The sequence below is a fragment of the Lissotriton vulgaris genome, chromosome 2_1, assembly GCF_964263255.1.
Source record: "Lissotriton vulgaris chromosome 2_1, aLisVul1.2, whole genome shotgun sequence".
NCBI classification, from domain to species: domain Eukaryota; kingdom Metazoa; phylum Chordata; class Amphibia; order Caudata; family Salamandridae; genus Lissotriton; species Lissotriton vulgaris.
The window spans coordinates 1,327,848,102-1,327,868,034 of NC_141687.1; the positions used below are offsets into that span (position 1 = coordinate 1,327,848,102).

The 19,933-nt window shown below is 41.3% G+C and overlaps 1 protein-coding gene across 4 annotated transcripts in view; it reads right to left on the reverse strand.

The window, feature by feature from the left end:
* MUC13 (mucin 13, cell surface associated) overlaps positions 1 to 19,933 on the reverse strand; it is an 818,501-nt gene that overhangs the window by 494,682 nt on the left and 303,886 nt on the right. For 2 of the 4 annotated variants that reach the window (XR_015308476.1, XM_086957098.1), the window contains exons 6-7: positions 9,252 to 9,299; positions 2,796 to 2,921 (exon numbers count right to left, since the gene is read on the reverse strand). Coding sequence is in view for 2 of the 4 variants with exons in the window: in XM_086957098.1 (XP_086813224.1) it covers positions 2,796 to 2,921; positions 9,252 to 9,299 (174 nt within the window). In the remaining 2 variants the exon portion in view is untranslated. Of the gene's footprint in view, positions 1 to 2,795; positions 2,925 to 9,251; positions 9,300 to 19,933 lie in introns of all 4 variants that reach the window. The other 2 variants (XR_015308475.1, XM_086957097.1) reach the window with 1 other exon arrangement.

Genomic DNA, 19,933 nt, shown 5'->3' on the forward strand with positions numbered 1-19,933 from the left:
CCACCACCACCACCATGTCAACCACCACTGCGTCCACCACCACATCCATCACCACCATGTCCACCACCAACACCACCACCACATCCACCACCACATCCATTACCACCACCACATCCACCACCACCACCACGTCCACCGCCACCACCACCAGGTCCACAGCCACCACCTCCACCACCACCACCTCCACCACTACCACATCCACCACCACCACGTCCACCACCACCACGTCCACCAACACCAGGGCCACCACCACTACATCCACCACCACTACATCCACCACCACGAGGTCCACCACCACCACGTCCACCACCACCACACCCACCTCCACCACCACGTCCATCACCACTACCACCACCACCCCGTCTACCACCACCATGTCCACCACATCCACCACCACGTCCACCACCACCATGTACACCACCACCACCATGTCCAATACCACGTCTACCAGGAGGCCACTACCACGTCCACCACCACATCTAACTCCACCACCACCACATCCACTACCACCAACACGTCCACCACCATGTCCACCACCAAGTCCACCACCACATCCACACTACATCCACCACCACCATGTCCACCACCACCACCACGTCCACTACCACAACATCCACCACCACCACATCCACCAACATCACTTCCACCACTACCACATCCACCACCACCACGCCCACCACATCCACCACCACCGCGTCCAACACCACTGCGTCCAACACCACCGCGTCCACCACCACCACAACCATGTCCACCACCACATCCACCACAGCACCCACCACACCCTTCCACCACCACGTCCACAACCACCACCTCCACCACCACGTCCCCCACCACCACATCCACCACCACTACATCCACCACTGCCATGTCCACCACCACCACGTCCTCCACCACCACCACGTCCAACACCACCACACCCACCACCACCACATCCACCACCACCACATCCACCACCACCTCTACACAATAAAATACAATGAACATAATCTTCACAAAAGTTATTTACAAAAGTGTAAGCTATTGCCATTATAAATTACAATAGTCTTTAATTAAGTATTAATTATTTTAAAAAAATAAAAGCCATTGTTATTTGTAATATCAATACATCTAAGTCACGTAAATACAACACATATTACATTACAAATGCTATAGCTGTCACATTTGTGAAAGTTAAAACTATTGGCATTGTAAATGACAAAGCTAATAATTTAGCTATTTTCAAAACCAACACAAACAAAAAATGTGTCATTTACAATATCAGTAACTCAAACTTTCCTAATGCGAGACCTATTGCATTGCAAATGCTTGTTTCTCTCGGGGTAATAAGGCAGATTTTAAAGTGCAACATAATGTTAGATGGTTTGTGATTTTAATGCAATGGATTAAAGTAAAATTTAATGATCCTACAGCCTTTGACTCTAAGAATCAATAAGGCATTTCTGTGACTTTTTGGATTCAATTCAAAGTTCTCATGGTGCAGGAACAACTTTGCATTATGTGTGGGGATACACTGTGCGCTTTCACAATGCAGCAGTGGCCAGTTATCTATTGGTAGCATGGGCCCCTCTGTGGTTTTAAAGTTATTGAAACAAATTTGAGAAATTTGGTAAGCCAGAAGAGTTAAAGAAGAGGCAGGGTTACACAGTTGTCTGTACAGTGTGAATGTTTTGTTCCTATATTAGGCATCAACAACACTGATGATTTTCATTGATGGGTTCTGAGTGACCATGGAAAATAAAAGCTTGACTTGTCTATCTATGTCTATTGCAATTATGAGATGGAAAAGATTCAGAGATGGATTTTTTTCCATGTACAGTTTTCTCTTGTAAATGACCACAATGTACCCTATTCCCAAACATAAGTTGAACTAAAGGCTACGCATTTTAGAAGTAAAACAGGTGTATGCCAGCCATAAATTATGTCAAACATTCATGCTGTAAAGCCAAAGTGCTTCCCACACTTTGGTTGTGATCTGCTGGATTTTTCGGAGTTGAAACGTAGTCGTTGATGTAAACTGTTTGCAAGATTTACTATAGCCAATGATAAAAAGTGAAAAATCGATGCACTCAAATGCTCATACAGAAGATAGTCCCCAGAGAGTAATTCAATTTCCCTATAAAAAGTATGTAAAAATAAAGTTGGCATTACATTATTTACTGAACCGTGAATATGCTGAGGCTAATCAGGTTGGATTCACATTAAAAGCAGGGAAATATATAAAATGATTTTACAGTAATATTGTACATTAAAATATTAAAAATGGTTGTAAAGTATTAGTAAACTTTAATTATTTTTCCTATACTTTCCACAGGTAGATCGCTGCCATATTGGTGGAGGTTTCTGCCACTATGTGAAAGTTTACGAGCAGTAACGTTACACTCTTAAATCCAAGTGTGTAAGAGGTTCCATCAGGGTCTGGAAATATGTATGTCTGCTCCTAGGAGTAAGTGTACACTTGGAAATGGTGAATAGCAATGAAGTGTTACTACTAGGTGCAGTGGTAGATTTACCCATGAGCAAATTTACACCTGTATATTTACATTTGTGAACGGACACACACTTCTACAGCATGCATGGGCCTAGTTATCCTGTTTGCTTATACACATATTTTATATTATAACTTGATTCAAATTAAGAGAGTACCTAGGAGTAAAAAATCATTTATTTCAATATTTTGCCATTAAATATTTAGTTTTTTATCACATAATGTTTTACACACAAAGCATTTTCTTTGCATCTGTATCAAGTGTGCGAGTGTGTGTGTTACAATGCTGGATATACTGGTACTGTCTTACCTTGAGAACACATTTTCGAATCAGATTTATAATAATAGCCATACGGGCATCGACAGACACGCCCTCCTTTTATGTTTATGCAGGTAGCTGCGTCCGTTACACAGGGTCCAATGCTACAGAAATCACCTGCTTTAGGAAGAAATATGTTTTATTACAACTTGGAAGTGCAACTCAAGGCTGTGTTTATGTCTGAATACAGGATATTTGACGAGACGCAACTGATAAATTTGTTTTGTATAAATACGATTTCATTACCTTTTTTTTGTATAAGAGGGCAAAACAGAAATCAAGGTAACTCAATTCAAGTGTCATGTGGTGTTATCTATGAAATTAATTCTACATAACTAATATATGTCCAATTGCATTACGTGGACCTAATTCAAACACAAAAGGATATGACCCTGGCATGCTCTCAAAGTCACGTGCAGGGAAATAGTTAGTGATTTTAAGAAAATGGAAAATCTAAAAACACAAGAGCGTTTAGCAGATAGTTGACAGAAACTCAAACAATGCATGGAAGAATGCAGAATTCGCATATTCTTTTAAGATCTTTTCAGCTGGAAAAAAAAGTACGATTAAATTACAAACATTCAGTGTTTTCTTCAAAGAGATATAATTAATTGCTTTGTCTTCTAAAAGAGTAAAGGGGAAATTTTATTTCAACTGTTATGTTCATGATGAAAAACTCTGTATAGGATATGTAAATGTACATGTATTTATATAGCGCAAACCACCCACATCGCAGGCATCTAAGCGCTTGCTTAGGGAACCCGTCCTGGTATTCCCCTGTGAGATAACCCCGGCAGGGTATCCACAAGGTGAAAGCCAGGCATCCCGCCGCGAGGGGCCGTTGTGGAGATTAAGTAAGCTATTGCCCAGAGTCGCAGAGTGTGAACCCGTGAGTCGAGTAGGCACCGGAGCGAGAATTATCGAGTCCGTGGAATTATTGAGCACAAGCCCTGTCGAGGCGGGGAATTGAACCCTGGTCCAGGGCCGATCTCAGCTTCCAGGTCTGCCGCCTCTAACCCCTGAGCCACACTTCTCCTCTTGTCCTATTTCTGTCAACTCACGAATCTAACCTTCTTTACAAATATGTTATATGGAAATTGATGGTCAATACTAGTGGGCAACAGTGACGGCTCGTGGAGGGAGTTACGGTGGGGCAGGAGGGTGGGGAGGGGCAGGGTGGAGGTTCCTAAAAACCGGCATATGGATAATTGCAGGTAAGTAAACAATTTAATTAATAAAACGAATTTCGTAGTGCGCCTTGCATCGCTGGGTTAAATTTAATACATTTTTTTATCGTTCTGTAGTAAATGATTTCTATATCTTTTCCCTCTCTACCATTTCATCAGAATGTCCTGTGACATCATGGAATGTTTGAGTGCCTTACTGTGGTGAGATTGTCAGTTGGTCATCTCAGGCTGAGGAGCTGGTAGCTCGCTCCTGGTGGGGTTTCTCCTTTGTATCTTCTTACCTTATAACTTGCCACCTATCTATCTGCTAATAAAGAGGGATCTTCTACTACACCTGGATTACGCATCATCATTTATGTACCACAGTTTGGCGACGTTTCTTGGACTAATCTACGCTGCAAGGAAAGAAGATTGAATCTTAGCATTTAGGAAACCAAGGACTGTTCTAGATTCAAGAAAGTTCATCTCCTGGAGATCAGAGAAACGCCCAGTAAACCCCACCAGTGTCCTTTTCAACTTGGACAGCCTGCAACCTGGGCGTTCGTGTTGTGAGAGAGTCAACTGCCATCTCGCTGTCATCTGGAGACTGTCTCTTTCCAGCTATAAGAGCCACTGTCTCAGCGGGCCTGATCACCCTGTTGTGCCTTCCGGCTTTCTTGAGTGCCTTGACAGTTCGCTTTGAATTCAACCACTGTGGATGTAGTGTGTTTTCACACAGTGTGGGCACTTCTCCTCCTGTGAGCACTTTCTGTGTTTGCTCTTATGAAGGTGCCCTGGCGCTAGCAGTACACTCTCAATCACAGCACCCATCATCTGTGAAGTCACGTCTTTTCCCTATTTCTATGTTGGTGAGTGTTTTTTTTTCTAGTTGGTTTATGAGGAATTTTGCCCTGAGTGTTACTTGACTTGTTCAGACTGTCGTTGGGACTTGGCGGATCTCGCCGTTAATAACGGGGCGCACGTTTAACTTTGAAGGCATGAGTGGCCGCCCCTCCATCACCGTTGTGCCGGCATCTTACAATTTGGAAATGCACACGGTGCTCACGTATAACTTTGAAGGCATGAGTGGCCGCCCCTCCATCACCGTTGAGCTGACATGTTTAAATTTGAAAATGCGCACAAGCCGCGCACATCTTACCTTCACAAGCAGCCCCCCGTCATATCTCTATGACGTCTATCTTTGTTCCTCCTGCCTTGGCTGCCCTCAGAAGTCTTGGCGCAGCAACGTGCCTTGAGCCATTCGGTGTGCGTCATGCAGACGTATCCCCATTTTGGGATTGCAATAGCTTTGTCGGTCTGCGGAAGCTTTGTGTGCAGTTTTTCCCGCACAAGCGTTGCCGACCACAGTGTAATTTCAATAAAGTTACAAGCGTAAAGCAAAATTGGCATATCGTCTTGCGGTTTCGTTGGTGCCTGTGCTGGGACTGTCGGAGTCACTATGGAGTCGTCGCATATGACTCAGTTTCTCTTCCTCTCCAATGCTGGCGCAGGGACGCTGGATGTCTCAACTTTAGACGAACTCCTGCAGCAATCTTCTTGTCTTGGTTGGAAGTGTCGTTTCCTTAAGCAGAGGATCCAGTGGCCTGCTTTTCAGGACTTGCCTGCATGTCACCCCACTTAGTTTCCTGGTGTGAAGTCACTCATCGGAGCTTATGGACAATCCTGGCTAAGAAGAGCTCGGGTGAGAAATCGCTCACCAGAGCTAAACTCTTTTGTTTTTTTTCATTTGCTTATGCTTCAATTTATTTATATTTCAGTGTTTGTTGTGGGTTGGTGTGTGAGTTGAGCATAATGAATTGTCCCATCTATCTTTGGGAGGTTGTTGGATTGTTTTTCTATTTGTGTATTCTTGTCAGTGGTTATTTTATGCTGTACACTACCATCGGGAGTTTGGGTTGGGTTCCTAAGGCAACATCTTAACCCTACGGTGTACCCTTATTTAGGGGAGGGTGTGGGGCTAGTCAATGCCATATTTTGAAACTAGGGCGATGTTGTACCTTATGGTGTACCCTGTATATATATAAATAGGGGATGTTGTAGTCCTGGTCTCACAGGGTGTGTATCCTGTGTTTCACCCTGCTTGGGCTGCTAGGGTGTTTGTGTCTAATCAATGCCCCATTCATGTACTAAGAGTTAGTACCCTATGGTGTACCCTTACTTAGGGGAGGTTGTGGGGAGGTTGTGGTGCCAGTCAGTGCCAATATTTTGTTTCCTAGGGTCATGTTGTTACCCTTTGAAGAAGTTACGTCACACACTGTTAATGTGGTGTACCCTTTCATTAGGGGAGGTTGTCTGCATGTAACTATTATGTTCGGAAGTTTCAAGGATTAGTATCCTTTGGTGTACTCTTTTTTGGGGAAGGTGGTGTGCGTGGTCAGCGCCACCATTAGGTGATGTTGTGTTGAACAATTTTTACATTGTTCCATAGTGTACCCTTTTGTCAGGGGAGGTTGTCAGTGATTGTCAGAAAGTTGCATCACTCTATTTTGGTCTTGTTCCATCATTAGGTGAAGTTGCGTTGAACAATTTTTACATTGTTCCATGCTGTACCCTTTTATTAGGGGAGGTTGTCGTGGTGCACTAGTCTGTTTTGCAAAGCATTCCTTTTTCTGTGAAGGTTGCTACATTTATGGCACAGTTGCCTAAGTACTTACTTATTGTACTTATAGGTGCACCCTCTTTCTTGAAGGGGGTTTGTCCATCTTGTTTTTTTTTTGCTACAAGTTGTACCTTTTCTTTAGGGACGTGGTTGTAGCCTCGTTGCTCATAGCTACTTTTCCCTTGGACATCTGGACCTGGCGTACTTCTTATTGTGCTTACTTCCATCTGCACACATTTTGTCTTTTGGTTGTTACACCCTATTTGGCTTACCAGGATCGCTACCTTGTTTCATTAAGGAGGGTGGATGGGCATGTAATGTAATTTGCATTCTTGTGTTTTGACCAACCATGACCATTTGTGCATCTTATGAATATCTTTCTACATGCCACTTTTAATTTTCTTTGTTTCTGCTTCCATGCTTAAGTTTCCTGCTTTTCAAATTATCTCTTTGACTTGCTCTTGTGTCTACAGTTTCCTCAGAATCCTTCTGCTCCGTCTTAACTTCTTACTTGCTGTTGTTCGCTAACGGAAGAGGATGTGTAGTAAATGATTTCTATATCTTTTCCCTCTCTACCACTTCATCAGAATGTCCTGTGACATCATGGAATGTTTGAGTGCCTTACTGTGGTGAGATTGTCAGTTGGTCATCTCAGGGTGAGGAGCTGGTAGCTCGCTCCTGGTGGGGTTTCTCCTTTGTATCTTCTTACCTTATAACTTGCCACCTATCTATCTGCTAATAAAGAGGGATCTTCTCCTACACCTGGATTACGCATCATCATTTATGTACCACACGTTCCTAACATTGTTATAATTATTGTGTATTTATGTATTTATTAATGTGATGGTGTATAATGTATTTTTGAAAATTCTTTACTACCTTGAACTACGATTAATGGTTGATATTTGTAACATTGCTTCCCTTTTTAATAATGTATTTTATGATGAAGAATCGCAATAAAGACTTATGAAATGTGAAAACAAATAAAATAAATAAATAGAACCATTCTCCTTGCGCTTGCTGCATCGCCGAAGTCAGCGATGCAGCGAGCGCAAGGTAAGTGGTTTTATTTAGTTTGTTTTCGCATTCCTGTGGTATGTTGGATTCTACTACCCCTCACACCACCCCTGCCCCGCCTTACTGCCCCAAAACATTTACCGCTGCTGGATAAATCATCTTTTGGTCCCATTCTTATTGTTCCTGCAAGACATTTTCTGCCTGAACCACTCACCTGCAGAAACTTTGTGAAATTCGTGAGTATTCGTAGAGACTTTTTGCTTGGGGCTAAATGAAACTATTTCACCATCATAATCTAGGAAGAAGACACCCTACTGCTCAAAGACAAGTGGTATCAGACTGATTGTAGAGTAAGCCAAGCATCGCAGCCCATGCACAGCTGATTATGAGAACAACCTTCAGCCTTGGATAGAGACTGCAGAGGACTTGAGAAAATCAAGTGCTTCTTGCTGAGACTGTTGGTAAACCTGGTCCTTTACGCTCTTGCTAAAGTGCAGCTACCAGGCTCTGGCTCCAGGCTCTGGTTGGGAAGCTGGGCAGTCAGGCATTGAACGATAGGCCAGTGCTTCAGGAGCACCCGTGGGCTATTTTCTTTGGGCCTCTGTAGAAAGGCCCACGAGACTTAGGGGCCCATTAGGATGGTGGGGCAGAGGGAGGAGGTGATTTTGTAGCTATAGTGCTATTCTCTCCTCAGGTTATGGTGGGTTGGGAGGGGGTAAGAGAAGCGGCCAGGTGTTTTCACCTCAGCCCCAGTGTTTTTTAGGCCGTGTTGTGAGTGCGGGCTTAAATAATTGGATATGGCATTAAGGTCAATCCTGAAGCGCTGCACAAAACTGTGCCTACAAAAGTACAGAAAGCACTGAATGGAACAATGTCATTTGTGTAAAAGAGCATTTACAACAAGACTTAAATAAGCAGTACAGTACAGGAAGATATCAGCAGGCCTAAAGTAAGTGCACTCACGTAGCAAACCAGATGGGCTCCTGATTGGAGGAAAATTAGTAAAGCTGGATTAAATCATGAACTGAACATCACCTGTAAACCGTGAGCAAACTTCGTAGATCTAATAATCAGAAGCTCCTATGCTGTCAGACAGAAAAAATGTTATGCAGCCATAGAAAGGGGGCCCTGAACCAGTGTGCCTCTAGAAGCTTTAACATATTTAATTTAGCAAACATTCTCCCAAAAATTTAGTCTAATGAGACTAACCAGATGGTGATCCATGAAAGGGGCGATCCGGGAATGTGGGCCACTTTTTTGTTAGCGCCCGGGGTAAATTGTGATCCCAATCCGACCCTGGCAGCTACTATGCTGATGCTTCACTGGACAATTTATAATAATGGGGCCTGGAATGAAGGGGAGACTTTTGAAGGTAGAGGGAGTTAGGAACATAGAGGCACCTCAGAGAGAGATATAAAGAAAGAGTAAGAGCGATAAAGTAAAATATGTATACAGAAAGGGAGCAAAGAGGTTCACATCACAGAGAAAGGGGTAGGAGCCTAAAGGCTAGAGCGGTCCACACATGAAGGTGAAAACAAGCACAGTGAAACGGTCACTGGTTTGAAAGCAAACAGCGTGACTGAACACATTTCTAAGCATATGCTTGTCATTCTGTGAACCATGCAAGTAGTTCTTATGCCTTACCTGTTGTGGTCGGCGGTTTTGTAGTCGTTACTGTCGAAGTTGAAGTCTCTGTAGAATGAAAAAGATCATTAAATGTTTTGTGCTTTACATTTAAGGGAACTCCTAGGCTGCCCACAAAAAAATCCAACTAACAAAATCAACGTCATAAATCTGTGATTATGGTTCATAAAACTTATTGCAAAAGCACAAATGGGCAACTGGGTATATTAAAATCACATTTAGGCCTTCATAAAATAATTTAACCTACTCACTATATTTTAAACCAAATCACTACACACTGCAAGATTAACAACCGTTAAAGGTATCACTGAGAAAAAAATCTTACATATTGACATATGCAGAGTTAAAAAAACGAATAGCACTTTAATATATTGGTTTTTCTACAGTATAATGTGCAGATGTGAAATTCCACAAAACAATTATTAAAATCCAGGATTCATTAGAAAACGCTATAAATATGTTCCTTAACTCTCATGAAAAAAGAATCGGAAAAGCAATGTATTTATCTGTATTTATGTATCGCGTTTTGTATAGCTTGAACTTGACCCGTAGGTATCAGAGCACTTGACGAAGTTTGCATGGGAGAAATTACATGAGTAATGAAGTAAATATAAATACATAGTGACCGCATGTAAACGAAGTCTCCGAAAGACATTAGGATCAATTGACGATACAGATTTGAGGTAGACACAGTGTGTGTGTGTTTGTGTGTATATATATATATATACAAACACATATAGGCCTCCGGGCGACCATTACGGTTTCTGTAATAACCTTTTGGATAAGATCGCTCTCTCCATTAGTAGTGCCTCCAACTTTTCCATCTTAGGCAACCTCAATATTCACCTTGATGAAGTCGAGGCGCCTGCAACTCAGTGCCTGCTGGATACCTTGGGGGTAGTACAACTTCAGCAAATTGTTTCTGGCTCGACACATATAGGAGGTCATTTATTAGATCATTTTTTTACTAATCTTGATAGTATCATCTGCAAGGTGCCCACTTTTGTCCCTTGGTCTGACCATGCACTGCTCTCATTTGTCTGGTCACCACTGGATGATACTCATACAGTGAACCTCTCAAAAAAACGTACTCGAACCTGGTCTAAGCTATCAGTGGAGGAGTGGGAGGTGGCCTTGAGGAGGTCTTTCCCGCCTCTTCTGGATGATCCCATCCTTGCTAATGAGGCGTTAAATAATTGGTTGGAGTCTTCATTAGACTCTATCCTTCCCAAGAAAGAGGTCCGTCATCGGACGGGCCCTAATAAAAAACCTTGGTATTCAGGGGAACTTAAGCAAGTTAAACAACAGTGTAAACGGGCAGAGAGGAAATGGAGGAAAGACTTCTCTCCCCTCGCCAAAGAGGAATATAGATCCGTGCTCAGACGGTATAAAAAACAATTGAAAAACGCTCAATCTGCATACTTCCAAGATAAAATCTCAGAAGCATCCAATAGGCCTAGGGAAATTTTTAAAATATTTCAAGAATTGACTACCCCTCCCCAGGTTATTGTGACTGCACCTGATCCCTTGAAACGTTGCGAAGACCTGGCAGCCTTTTTTGCAGCTAAGGTAACTAACATATATGCTGGCTTTGTACCATCTGTTCAGCTCCCCAGTAGCAAGGAGGACGAGCTGACGTCCGATGAGCCTACTCCTGAGGCTGCAGGATGTCTTGATGCGTTCCCGCTGCTGGACCTGGCTACTGCTGAACGACTCCTTAGCAATTTAAAATCGGGATCCCCTTTGGATATTGCGCTGCCTTCTGCCCTCAAACAGGTGTCTGGGACGGTCTGTCCTGCCATAATGCATGTCATCAATGCATCCTTGGAGTCGGGAGTAGTGCCCCCCACCTGGAAGTTGGTGAAAGTTAAGGCCCTTTTGAAAAAATCTAACTTGGACCCTGAAGACCTGGCCAACTACAGGCCGATTTCACTGCTACATGGAATCAGTAAAATTGCTGAAAAGCATGTTAATCATGTACTCTCCTCGTTTATAGAAACTACTGGAGCCCTTCAACCATCCCAGACGGGATTTAGAGCCAAACAGGGGACCGAGACTGCGTTGGTGGCAGTGGTGGAAGCGACCAGGAGTATTGTGGATGCCTGAGGCTGTGCGGCGGTGGTCCTTTTGGACCTCAGCGCAGCCTTCGACAAGGTTAATCATCCCCTCCTGCTCCATCGTCTCCGCCTTGCTGGAGTTGCTGGAAGGGCCCTTAAATGGCTCCAGTCTTTCTTGTCAGAGAGATTTTTCTCTGTTTTTGAGGAGGAGGCGTCATCTAGCCAGCTCCAACTGTATCACGGCGTTCCCCAGGGATCCTCTCTCAGTCCGACCATGTTTACCATCTACATGAGACCACTGGCTGAGGTGGTACTTCCCTGGGGAATTCAGCTTGTCACTTACGCTGATGGTACTCAGTTGGTCGTGTCCCTAATAAGGGACGACGCCATAGGCAGAGAGATCAACTATCTGACCCCCTGCCTTACTAAAGTGCTGGAGTGGATGGCCTCCTCCTTCTTAAAATTAAATGGGTCCAAAACAGACATTATGCTGCTGGGTTATAAAGCTCCCATTAACCTAGACCCTTGGTGGCCGAACTGTCTGGGTCCTCCACCCCCCCCTAAAAAACAGATAAAGAGTCTGGGGGTATGGCTTGACTCCTCCTTGGGATTTGAAGTACAAGAAAAGAAGGTGGCAGCAACCTGTTACGGATTGATTAGGGTCTTCAGGAAGGTCCTTATTCTTCTTCCATTTGAGGCCAGACGTATGCTAGTTCAGTCGCTGATTCTCTCACGGCTGGACTATGCAAATGCTGTCTATTTTGGGGCCCCAGTAGCATCCGTTCATACATTGCAAGTGGTGCAGAACTGTGCAGCTCGGCTGCTTATCAATGTACCCAGACGCAGCTCGGCGAGGGCTGCATTGCGACAATTGCATTGGCTGCCGATTCATGAAAGAAATCATGTTTAAAATCCTGTGCATGGCACACAAGTCGATCTGGAACGACGGCCCCAAGATTCTTCTTCCCCTGTTCCGTTCACATCAATCTCTCAGATCCCTTACGTCCAATCAGCGTAATCTGCTGGTTGTACCTAGGGTGAAGCGAGCCCGAATGGGTGGTCGCCAGCTCTCTTTCTTAGCAGCCAAATGCTGGAACAACCTCCCTGATAACATCAGGCTTGAAAGTAACCATCTCACCTTCAGGAAGCGATTAAAGACACTTCTGTTTCAGTGAATGTCTTGTTCAGTCTTGTGGTCTAACAGCACTGGGATGCCCTAGGGTAGCCATGCGCTATAGAAATGAGTATTCATTCATTCATTCATTCATATATATATATATATATATATATATATATATATATATATATATATATATTCTTCCCACTCTTCTTACGAAGAAAGATTCGCACTCACGGGTACTTTGAAGATGTTATCAGTTTTAGTTTACAATTTCAGGTTCGCACAACCAACGCGTTTCGGTGTCTGCTGACACCCTGATCACGGTCGGATATCTTGCCTCTGTTCAAAACATATATACATTTTTTACAAGTTTGTTAGTCATGTGACTTCCTGTTTTGTTATATATGGAATTCTGGTAGATGTAGTTTATACATAACAACATACATTACAATCTATTTTCCGAATTAATTTCCAATCCACATTAATTCAAACAAAATTAAATATTCACTTATGGCAATGACTTTTAAAGAAAATACCCTAAATAATTTTATCAATTAATTCATAATTATATATACCTACTCACTCAAATATATATATATACCTACTCACTCATATATATATATATATATATATATATATATATATATATATATATATATATATATATATATATATATATATATATATATAAAAAAATATATATATATATATATATTTCTTCGTTTAGGGTCCTTCCGGGGTAGGTCCCTTTGTCGGGTGTCGCATTGTCAGGAGGCACCCTCAAGCCGGTAATTTTATGAAATTCCAAAAGTAAATAGAATGCGCACTCAGGAGAGAAAGTTCACCAGAAAGTTTATTCCTTTGCTACGCGTTTCGACACTCGTGTGAGCAAGACAATAACAAGTGTTGAAGCGCGTAGCGAAGGAATAAACTTTCTGGTGAACTTTCTCTCCTGAGTGCGCATTCTATTTACTTTTGGAATTATATATATATATATATATATATATATATATATATATATATATATATATATATATATATATATATATATATATATATATATATATATATATACATATTACCTACTGGCGGTCGCCAGTAGGTAGTTATAGTTAGGATTATTTTCAATAGAAAAATCGCAACATTCTATTGGGAATAACTTTGGCGCCGGTTGAGGAATCTGCCTGAAAATTTCCTCAAACTTGCCTCGCGGCGCTCCGGTCCTTGCCTGAAAGTTTGGAGGGGATTCATGAAGCGGGGGCCGAGAAAAAAGGGGGGTCCCAAAACGTGTTTTCCCCATGTTAATTTCCATAGGGCGGTCGACCTCACTTTTAGCCCGAACGGCTGAATGGATTTCCACGAAACTTGGCAAAATTGTAGTGACTGGTAGCCCGATGTGCCTTTGCTATGTCTCAAGATATGTGCTCCAATGGATTTTGAGTAATTTAGGTTCAAAAGAATATATATATCTATAAGCGCGCCCCGGTACGCGCACCGGGGCACTAACCAGCTCGCTACGCGAGTTCGCGCACGGAAACCTGATTAGCTCTCGGGTGTCTGTCAACATTCCAAACAGTCCGGAGCAGCCGCCATCTTGTGTCTCGGTACGATAGAGACACAAGAGATGGCAAAAACAAAGAGAGGAATGACCAAAAGGGGGCAGGATAGACCCCCCTGGCCCCCTAGGTTTGATGTGGGGGCCATAAAAGGGGCCCGCGGGGCAAAAAAACTTTTTTTTTCCGATTTGAGCGGGGGGAGCACCCGGTACGCGCACCGGGGAGTGTACCATGTGGGAAAAAGAATGACAGAGGTTTTTTTTTTAAATGTAGCCTTTTTTATAAATTGGAGGTAGTTCTGAAAAGAACTGTTTTTTTTCTTCTTTTTGTTGTTTAATATTTTTTTATTGTTTTTTGAACATTTTTTACTTTTTTTGGCTTTTCCGAACAGTTTTATATATTTTTTGTATTTTTAATGGGGGGAAACAAAAAACAGGGAATTATAAACAGCTCAACTGGAGCAAATAAAATAGGAAAAAAATTAGGGTTTCTTCGGGCACTTGTGGTTATCACCAGCAATGTTGATGAGGGTAATACTCTTCTCACCATAAGTAATTGTTTTGCCACAATATATGCAAACGAATTTGAAATCAGCAAACTTAGTTTGTATATTTGGAACCATCTGACTTGCCTCTGGACCCGATGGAGGCGGCTCTTTGGTTGTTGAGGTGCTGGCAGACGATTGTGGAAGGTTTCTGCACAGTTCTCTCACCTCTGCTGCAGAATAGTTATTGGGGTGCAATCGTTGCATATGCCGAATCCTTGTGTGATTGCCAAAAGAATATTTTTTGGCAGGGTTCCCCCTGGATAGTACTGCGCCACAGATGAGACAAGTCACCTTTGCAGCGTTTACCTTCTTTGCACCCCTTGGGATTTAAAAAAACTCCCATACAAAGTGCTCCTTTGGTTTATATGGGGCATTGTCTTCAGGCAGGAAATGCCTTGTCTGCCTTCTCTCCACCTCCTCCTCCTCCTCCTTTTCTTCTTGACCACCAATGTGATGTTGTGGTGGTCCTTGTGGTGGCGGTGGTGGTGGTGCAGATGCTCCAGCTGCTGCTGCCACTGTAGCCATTTTTTATTTTATTTTTTATTTTATTGGTTCACGACAGAATACATTGGTCAAATAATTCATAAAGACATATATCATAAAATACACTATAATGCTGAATAAGGAGCTTAACAAAAGGTCAAAAGTATAGCCTTGAGCCAAGAGGAGCACAATAAGTTTAAACATACATTTTTTTTCAAGCTTCGTAAAAATCTGAAAAAGTCCCCCAAATTTTCCATCCCATTTTTTTCCTCCGCCTTGAGGCAGAGAGCGAGAAAAGACTCCACTCTAATTTGTAAAGTTTATACAATCGTGCTTGCCACTGTTGAAATAGTGGTGGTTTTTCTTGAAGCCACTCTGTGGCGATACATAGCCGTGCTACCGTCATTGTAAAAAAAAAAAAAAATAACGAAAACGATAAAGTTCATTAATCCGATTGTCATTAGGAATCTTCCCCAGCACCAACATAGAGGGAGTAATCGATAGGCTAACATTAAGCACTGAAGACAAAAAAATTTCAATGTCATGTATAAATCTTCCTAATGTAGGGCAAGAGAAAAAAATGTGTAAACTATCTGCATTATCAGCTTTACAACGAAAACATTTACCATCAAAGCCTCTCCTCCATTTTAACATTCGAGCTGGTGTATAATATAAATCAAATAGAGTTTTGAAAAATTGAGCTTTTAAGTTAGCTGACATCAGAACCTCTTTAGAAAGCAAAATCAAATTTTCCACAGCAATCTCATTATCTCCCTATAAATCACCCCAATTTGCCCGTATTTTCTCCAAGTCATCAGATTTCTCCTCCATAAGCATCCGATAAAGAATTCCAATCTTCACTTGTCGTGCGATCCCCTCTACTACTTGATGCTTTTTTAGACATAATTTATGTCTTGTAAGGTAATCCCTTATTTGTAAAAATTTTAAAAATTGATTTACATTTACCTTCGCTCGAAAAAAAATCCCCCAAACAAGTCACTCCCTTTTTTTGCCAGTTCCTGGCTGTCCCATCTGAAAATATTATAGGTAATAATCTAGATGAAAAATAGGGAGTATAATACGACAATTTTCTTATATCAATAGTGCGAGCCAGCCATTTCCATGTTTTATAAGCACTAATGAGGACCTTAAATTGAGTCCTTTTATAGTAATTACCATCGATTTCATTGAAAAAAATGTGTCTTGCATGTGTTCCTATCAGAATCTCAAATATAGAAGGATGATTATGTGCATACTCCATAGATCCTCTTATTGTCAAAATTCTCATTTTTAACAAAAAACATACTATATAGTATAAAAAAAATCGGGTACCCCTAGCCCTCCCCTTTCAATGGGTAAAGTCAGATACTTCATCGCCCGCCTAGGTTTCCCAGGACTCCAGATACATTTACCACAAAGTGATTGTAGAGCCTGCAACTTAGGTTTTGGAAATTCCAAGGGAATGGACCGAAATAAATAAAGGATTTTATGGAGGACATTCATTTTTATAATATTGGTCCTTCCTATAATGGTCAAATATAACCGATCCCATCTCTCCAAAGGGGTCTTAATTTTCTGATAAACATTGCTCCAATTTACATTAACCAATTCAACCATATTTGTTTTAATCCGTATCCCTAAATACATAACCTCTCCGACCACCCTCTCATCCTCCCATGTTATGGCTTCTGAACAAAGAATCTGAGTTTTGGATACATTGAGTTTGTACCCCGTTATCATTCCAAATTCTTTAGCCAGCCTTTCAATCTCCAAACTAGCTGTTTCTGGTGTGTCTGTTACTACTGCAATATCATCCGCATATGCGAATACTGAGAAGGAAAAATCAGAAACAATAAACAGAGGTATTAAAGGGTTCCGACTTAGTTGTTCGATAAACGGGTTAATATATAAAGAAAACAATAACGGGGAACAGGGGCAGCCTTGACGAGTCCCTCTGGTGATGTTAACCGGTTCAGAAAGTCCTCCCAAGGCAGATATTTTTGCAATAGGTTTAACATAGAATGTTTTTATAGCTTTAATAACTTTCTGTCCAAAACCCATTTTATCCATTAAAGACCAGCGGCTTTGCCTACTGCGAGGCTTTTCACTGCAGTCTCCACTTCTACCATAGTTATTGGTAGATCTAATTCTTCCACCAATTGAGAATCTAAAATCTTCAAGTCTACCAGCATTCTATCATACCATTGGACATTTGAATCCGAACTATCATCCCTAGCATAAAGATTTGCATAGAAACTTTTGAATATTCCTAAAATACGTTCTGGATCTGAGTGTGTATCGCCTTGGGAGTCTTTCATTAAACTAATATTCTGAGCTGTCTGCTTCATTCGTAACCTTATTACCAAGGTCCTGCCTATTCTCTCACCAAATTCATAGCTCATCATTTTAGAAGATAAAAATTTCCTGGCAATTTCCTTATCCCAAAAATCCAAAATATTAGTCCTAGCCTTAGTAACCTCGTTTTCTATCTCAGAGAGCCCTGTTTTACCTTGTGCGACTTCTCTAGTTAGGAGGGTCTCTGCTTTAACCAAAAGTTCATATAGATTATCGAGTTCTTTTTTAACTTCTTTCGTTGCCCAATTGCAAAGCTAATGCATTCCCCCCCTAAACCCTGCTTTAAACGTGTCCCATACTACCGAGATATTAGCTGTGCCTCGATTTTCATTGAAGAAAATTTGAATCCAATTTTGCAACTGTAGCCATTTTAGAGTTCAAAATATTAGTCACAGATCTCTAAACAGGTCTTCCTCAGTCAAAGGACAAAGTCAGAATAAGGAAAAAAGGTGGGGGCTTTCATCATTTGGAAACCAAAAGTGTTCTGAACCAATGAAAAGTGTTATTTTCAGGTCACATAACCTGACGCGCTTACGCTACGCGCCCCGGGGCGCGCCCGGGGGGGCGTAGCGTAAGCGCGTTAGGGCACGCCCTGGGCTGCTTACGTAGCGCAATGGTATGTGCTCCGGCGCTTCCGGGTGCGCTTACGCCGTGCGTCATAACACGCATCACGCGGCTACGCGATACGTCAGGATGATGTTTTCGTTCGCGGCAATAGCGCAAACGGGGCGCTCACCGGTACGCGAACAGGTGTGCGGCAAAACTGCGCTTACCGGTAAGCGCATCAATACGCGCCCCGGGAGCACTCCGGGGCAAAAAAATAAAAAAAACCTTAAAAAAATAGTATTATATAAATATACAATATAGGATTCATTTTTAAAAATATAACATTTGATAGCTATAGAAATTTGCTATTAAAAAACCTTTGAAATTCACTGAAAAAACCATAGGTTTCACACCAGTTATAGTTAGGAATTAGCATTTAAAAAACCTTTTAAATTCACTGAAAAAACCATAGGTTTCACACCACTTATAGTTAGCTGGACATTTTACTGACATAAAACCATTGAAATTCCCACGTTATAGTTAGTTGGACTCACTATAACTTGCGCGCCTGCAATGCACTGCTGATGACGTCACATATTACATCACTCATGACATGGTCAGTGACATCACTCATGACATCACTGATGACACCATCCTTGTGACAGAGTGACAGACCTCCTTTCAGTGTAATGTAACCCTTGAAACACATATTCAAAAATAGAAACTAACATTTTCAAAAAAATAGAGATACCCATACCAGTTACAACAACCAATTCAGTAATTCCACCATCTATATACACATCCACTCATTCAGCAACAGTTCTATATAGTCACTCATACATATACTCACTCGTCATATGTAGTGATACACATATACATCCTGTTACATACACGCTGACAGTCATCCAAAAGTTACTCACACACATACTCACGCATGCAAATAAACTATTGAACATCCATTTATTTGCATATACAGCTATACACACACTAGCACATTACTTCTAAGGAAACTTACACATACTTACTCTCTTAAACAATCACTTACAGAAACAAATACTTATTTAAACAGGAACTCTTTCAATCTCTCACTCTCACATATACTCACTTATATACATCAATACTCACATATACTAGATTAAAACATATGTAGTTACTCATAAAGACACTAGTGAGACAGTCATTCACTCACTAACACACACATATACACACTCATCCACCCATACAGTCCTGCACATATGCTGTCTTCAAAACACATACAAACAGTGAGTCGGTCATTGATGCATCTATGTGCTAAGTAATACCCCCACCAAACCATACAGACACTCATACTGATACTAAAAAAACATCTAATAACCCATACACACACACATGTAGCTACTCACCAACCCATGCAGCCACTTATACACAAAGTGAAACACTGATACATACATTTAAATATTTAAACATTACTTGCTAATATATGTATTCACTAAGATACACTTAATAAGCCAGTTAACCAATCAATTTTTTTTAAAAACATCCATTTAGACACTTATTTAAAAATGTATCCTTCCATCAACCTTTACTAATACATATATAAAACATATTTATTTTTCAGAAAGACACACATTCACTGGATGGTGTCATCAGTGATGTCATGAGTGATGTCACTGACCATGTCATGAGTGATGTAATATGTGATGTCATCAGCAGTGCATTGCAGGCGCGCAAGTTATAGTGAGTCCAACTAACTATAACGTGGGAATTTCAATGGTTTTATGTCAGTAAAATGTCCAGCTAACTATAACTGGTGTGAAAACTATGTTTTTTTCAGTGAATATATATCATCATTGGAGGAGTTTTCTGCATATATATATATATATATATATATATATATATATATATTACCTACTGGCGGTCGCCAGTAGGTATATATAGTTAGGATTTTTTCCCTATGGGATTTCTGAAAATTCTATGTCTAATAACTTTGGCGTTTGTGGACGGAATCGGCTGAAATTTTCAGGAAAATGGCACATTTT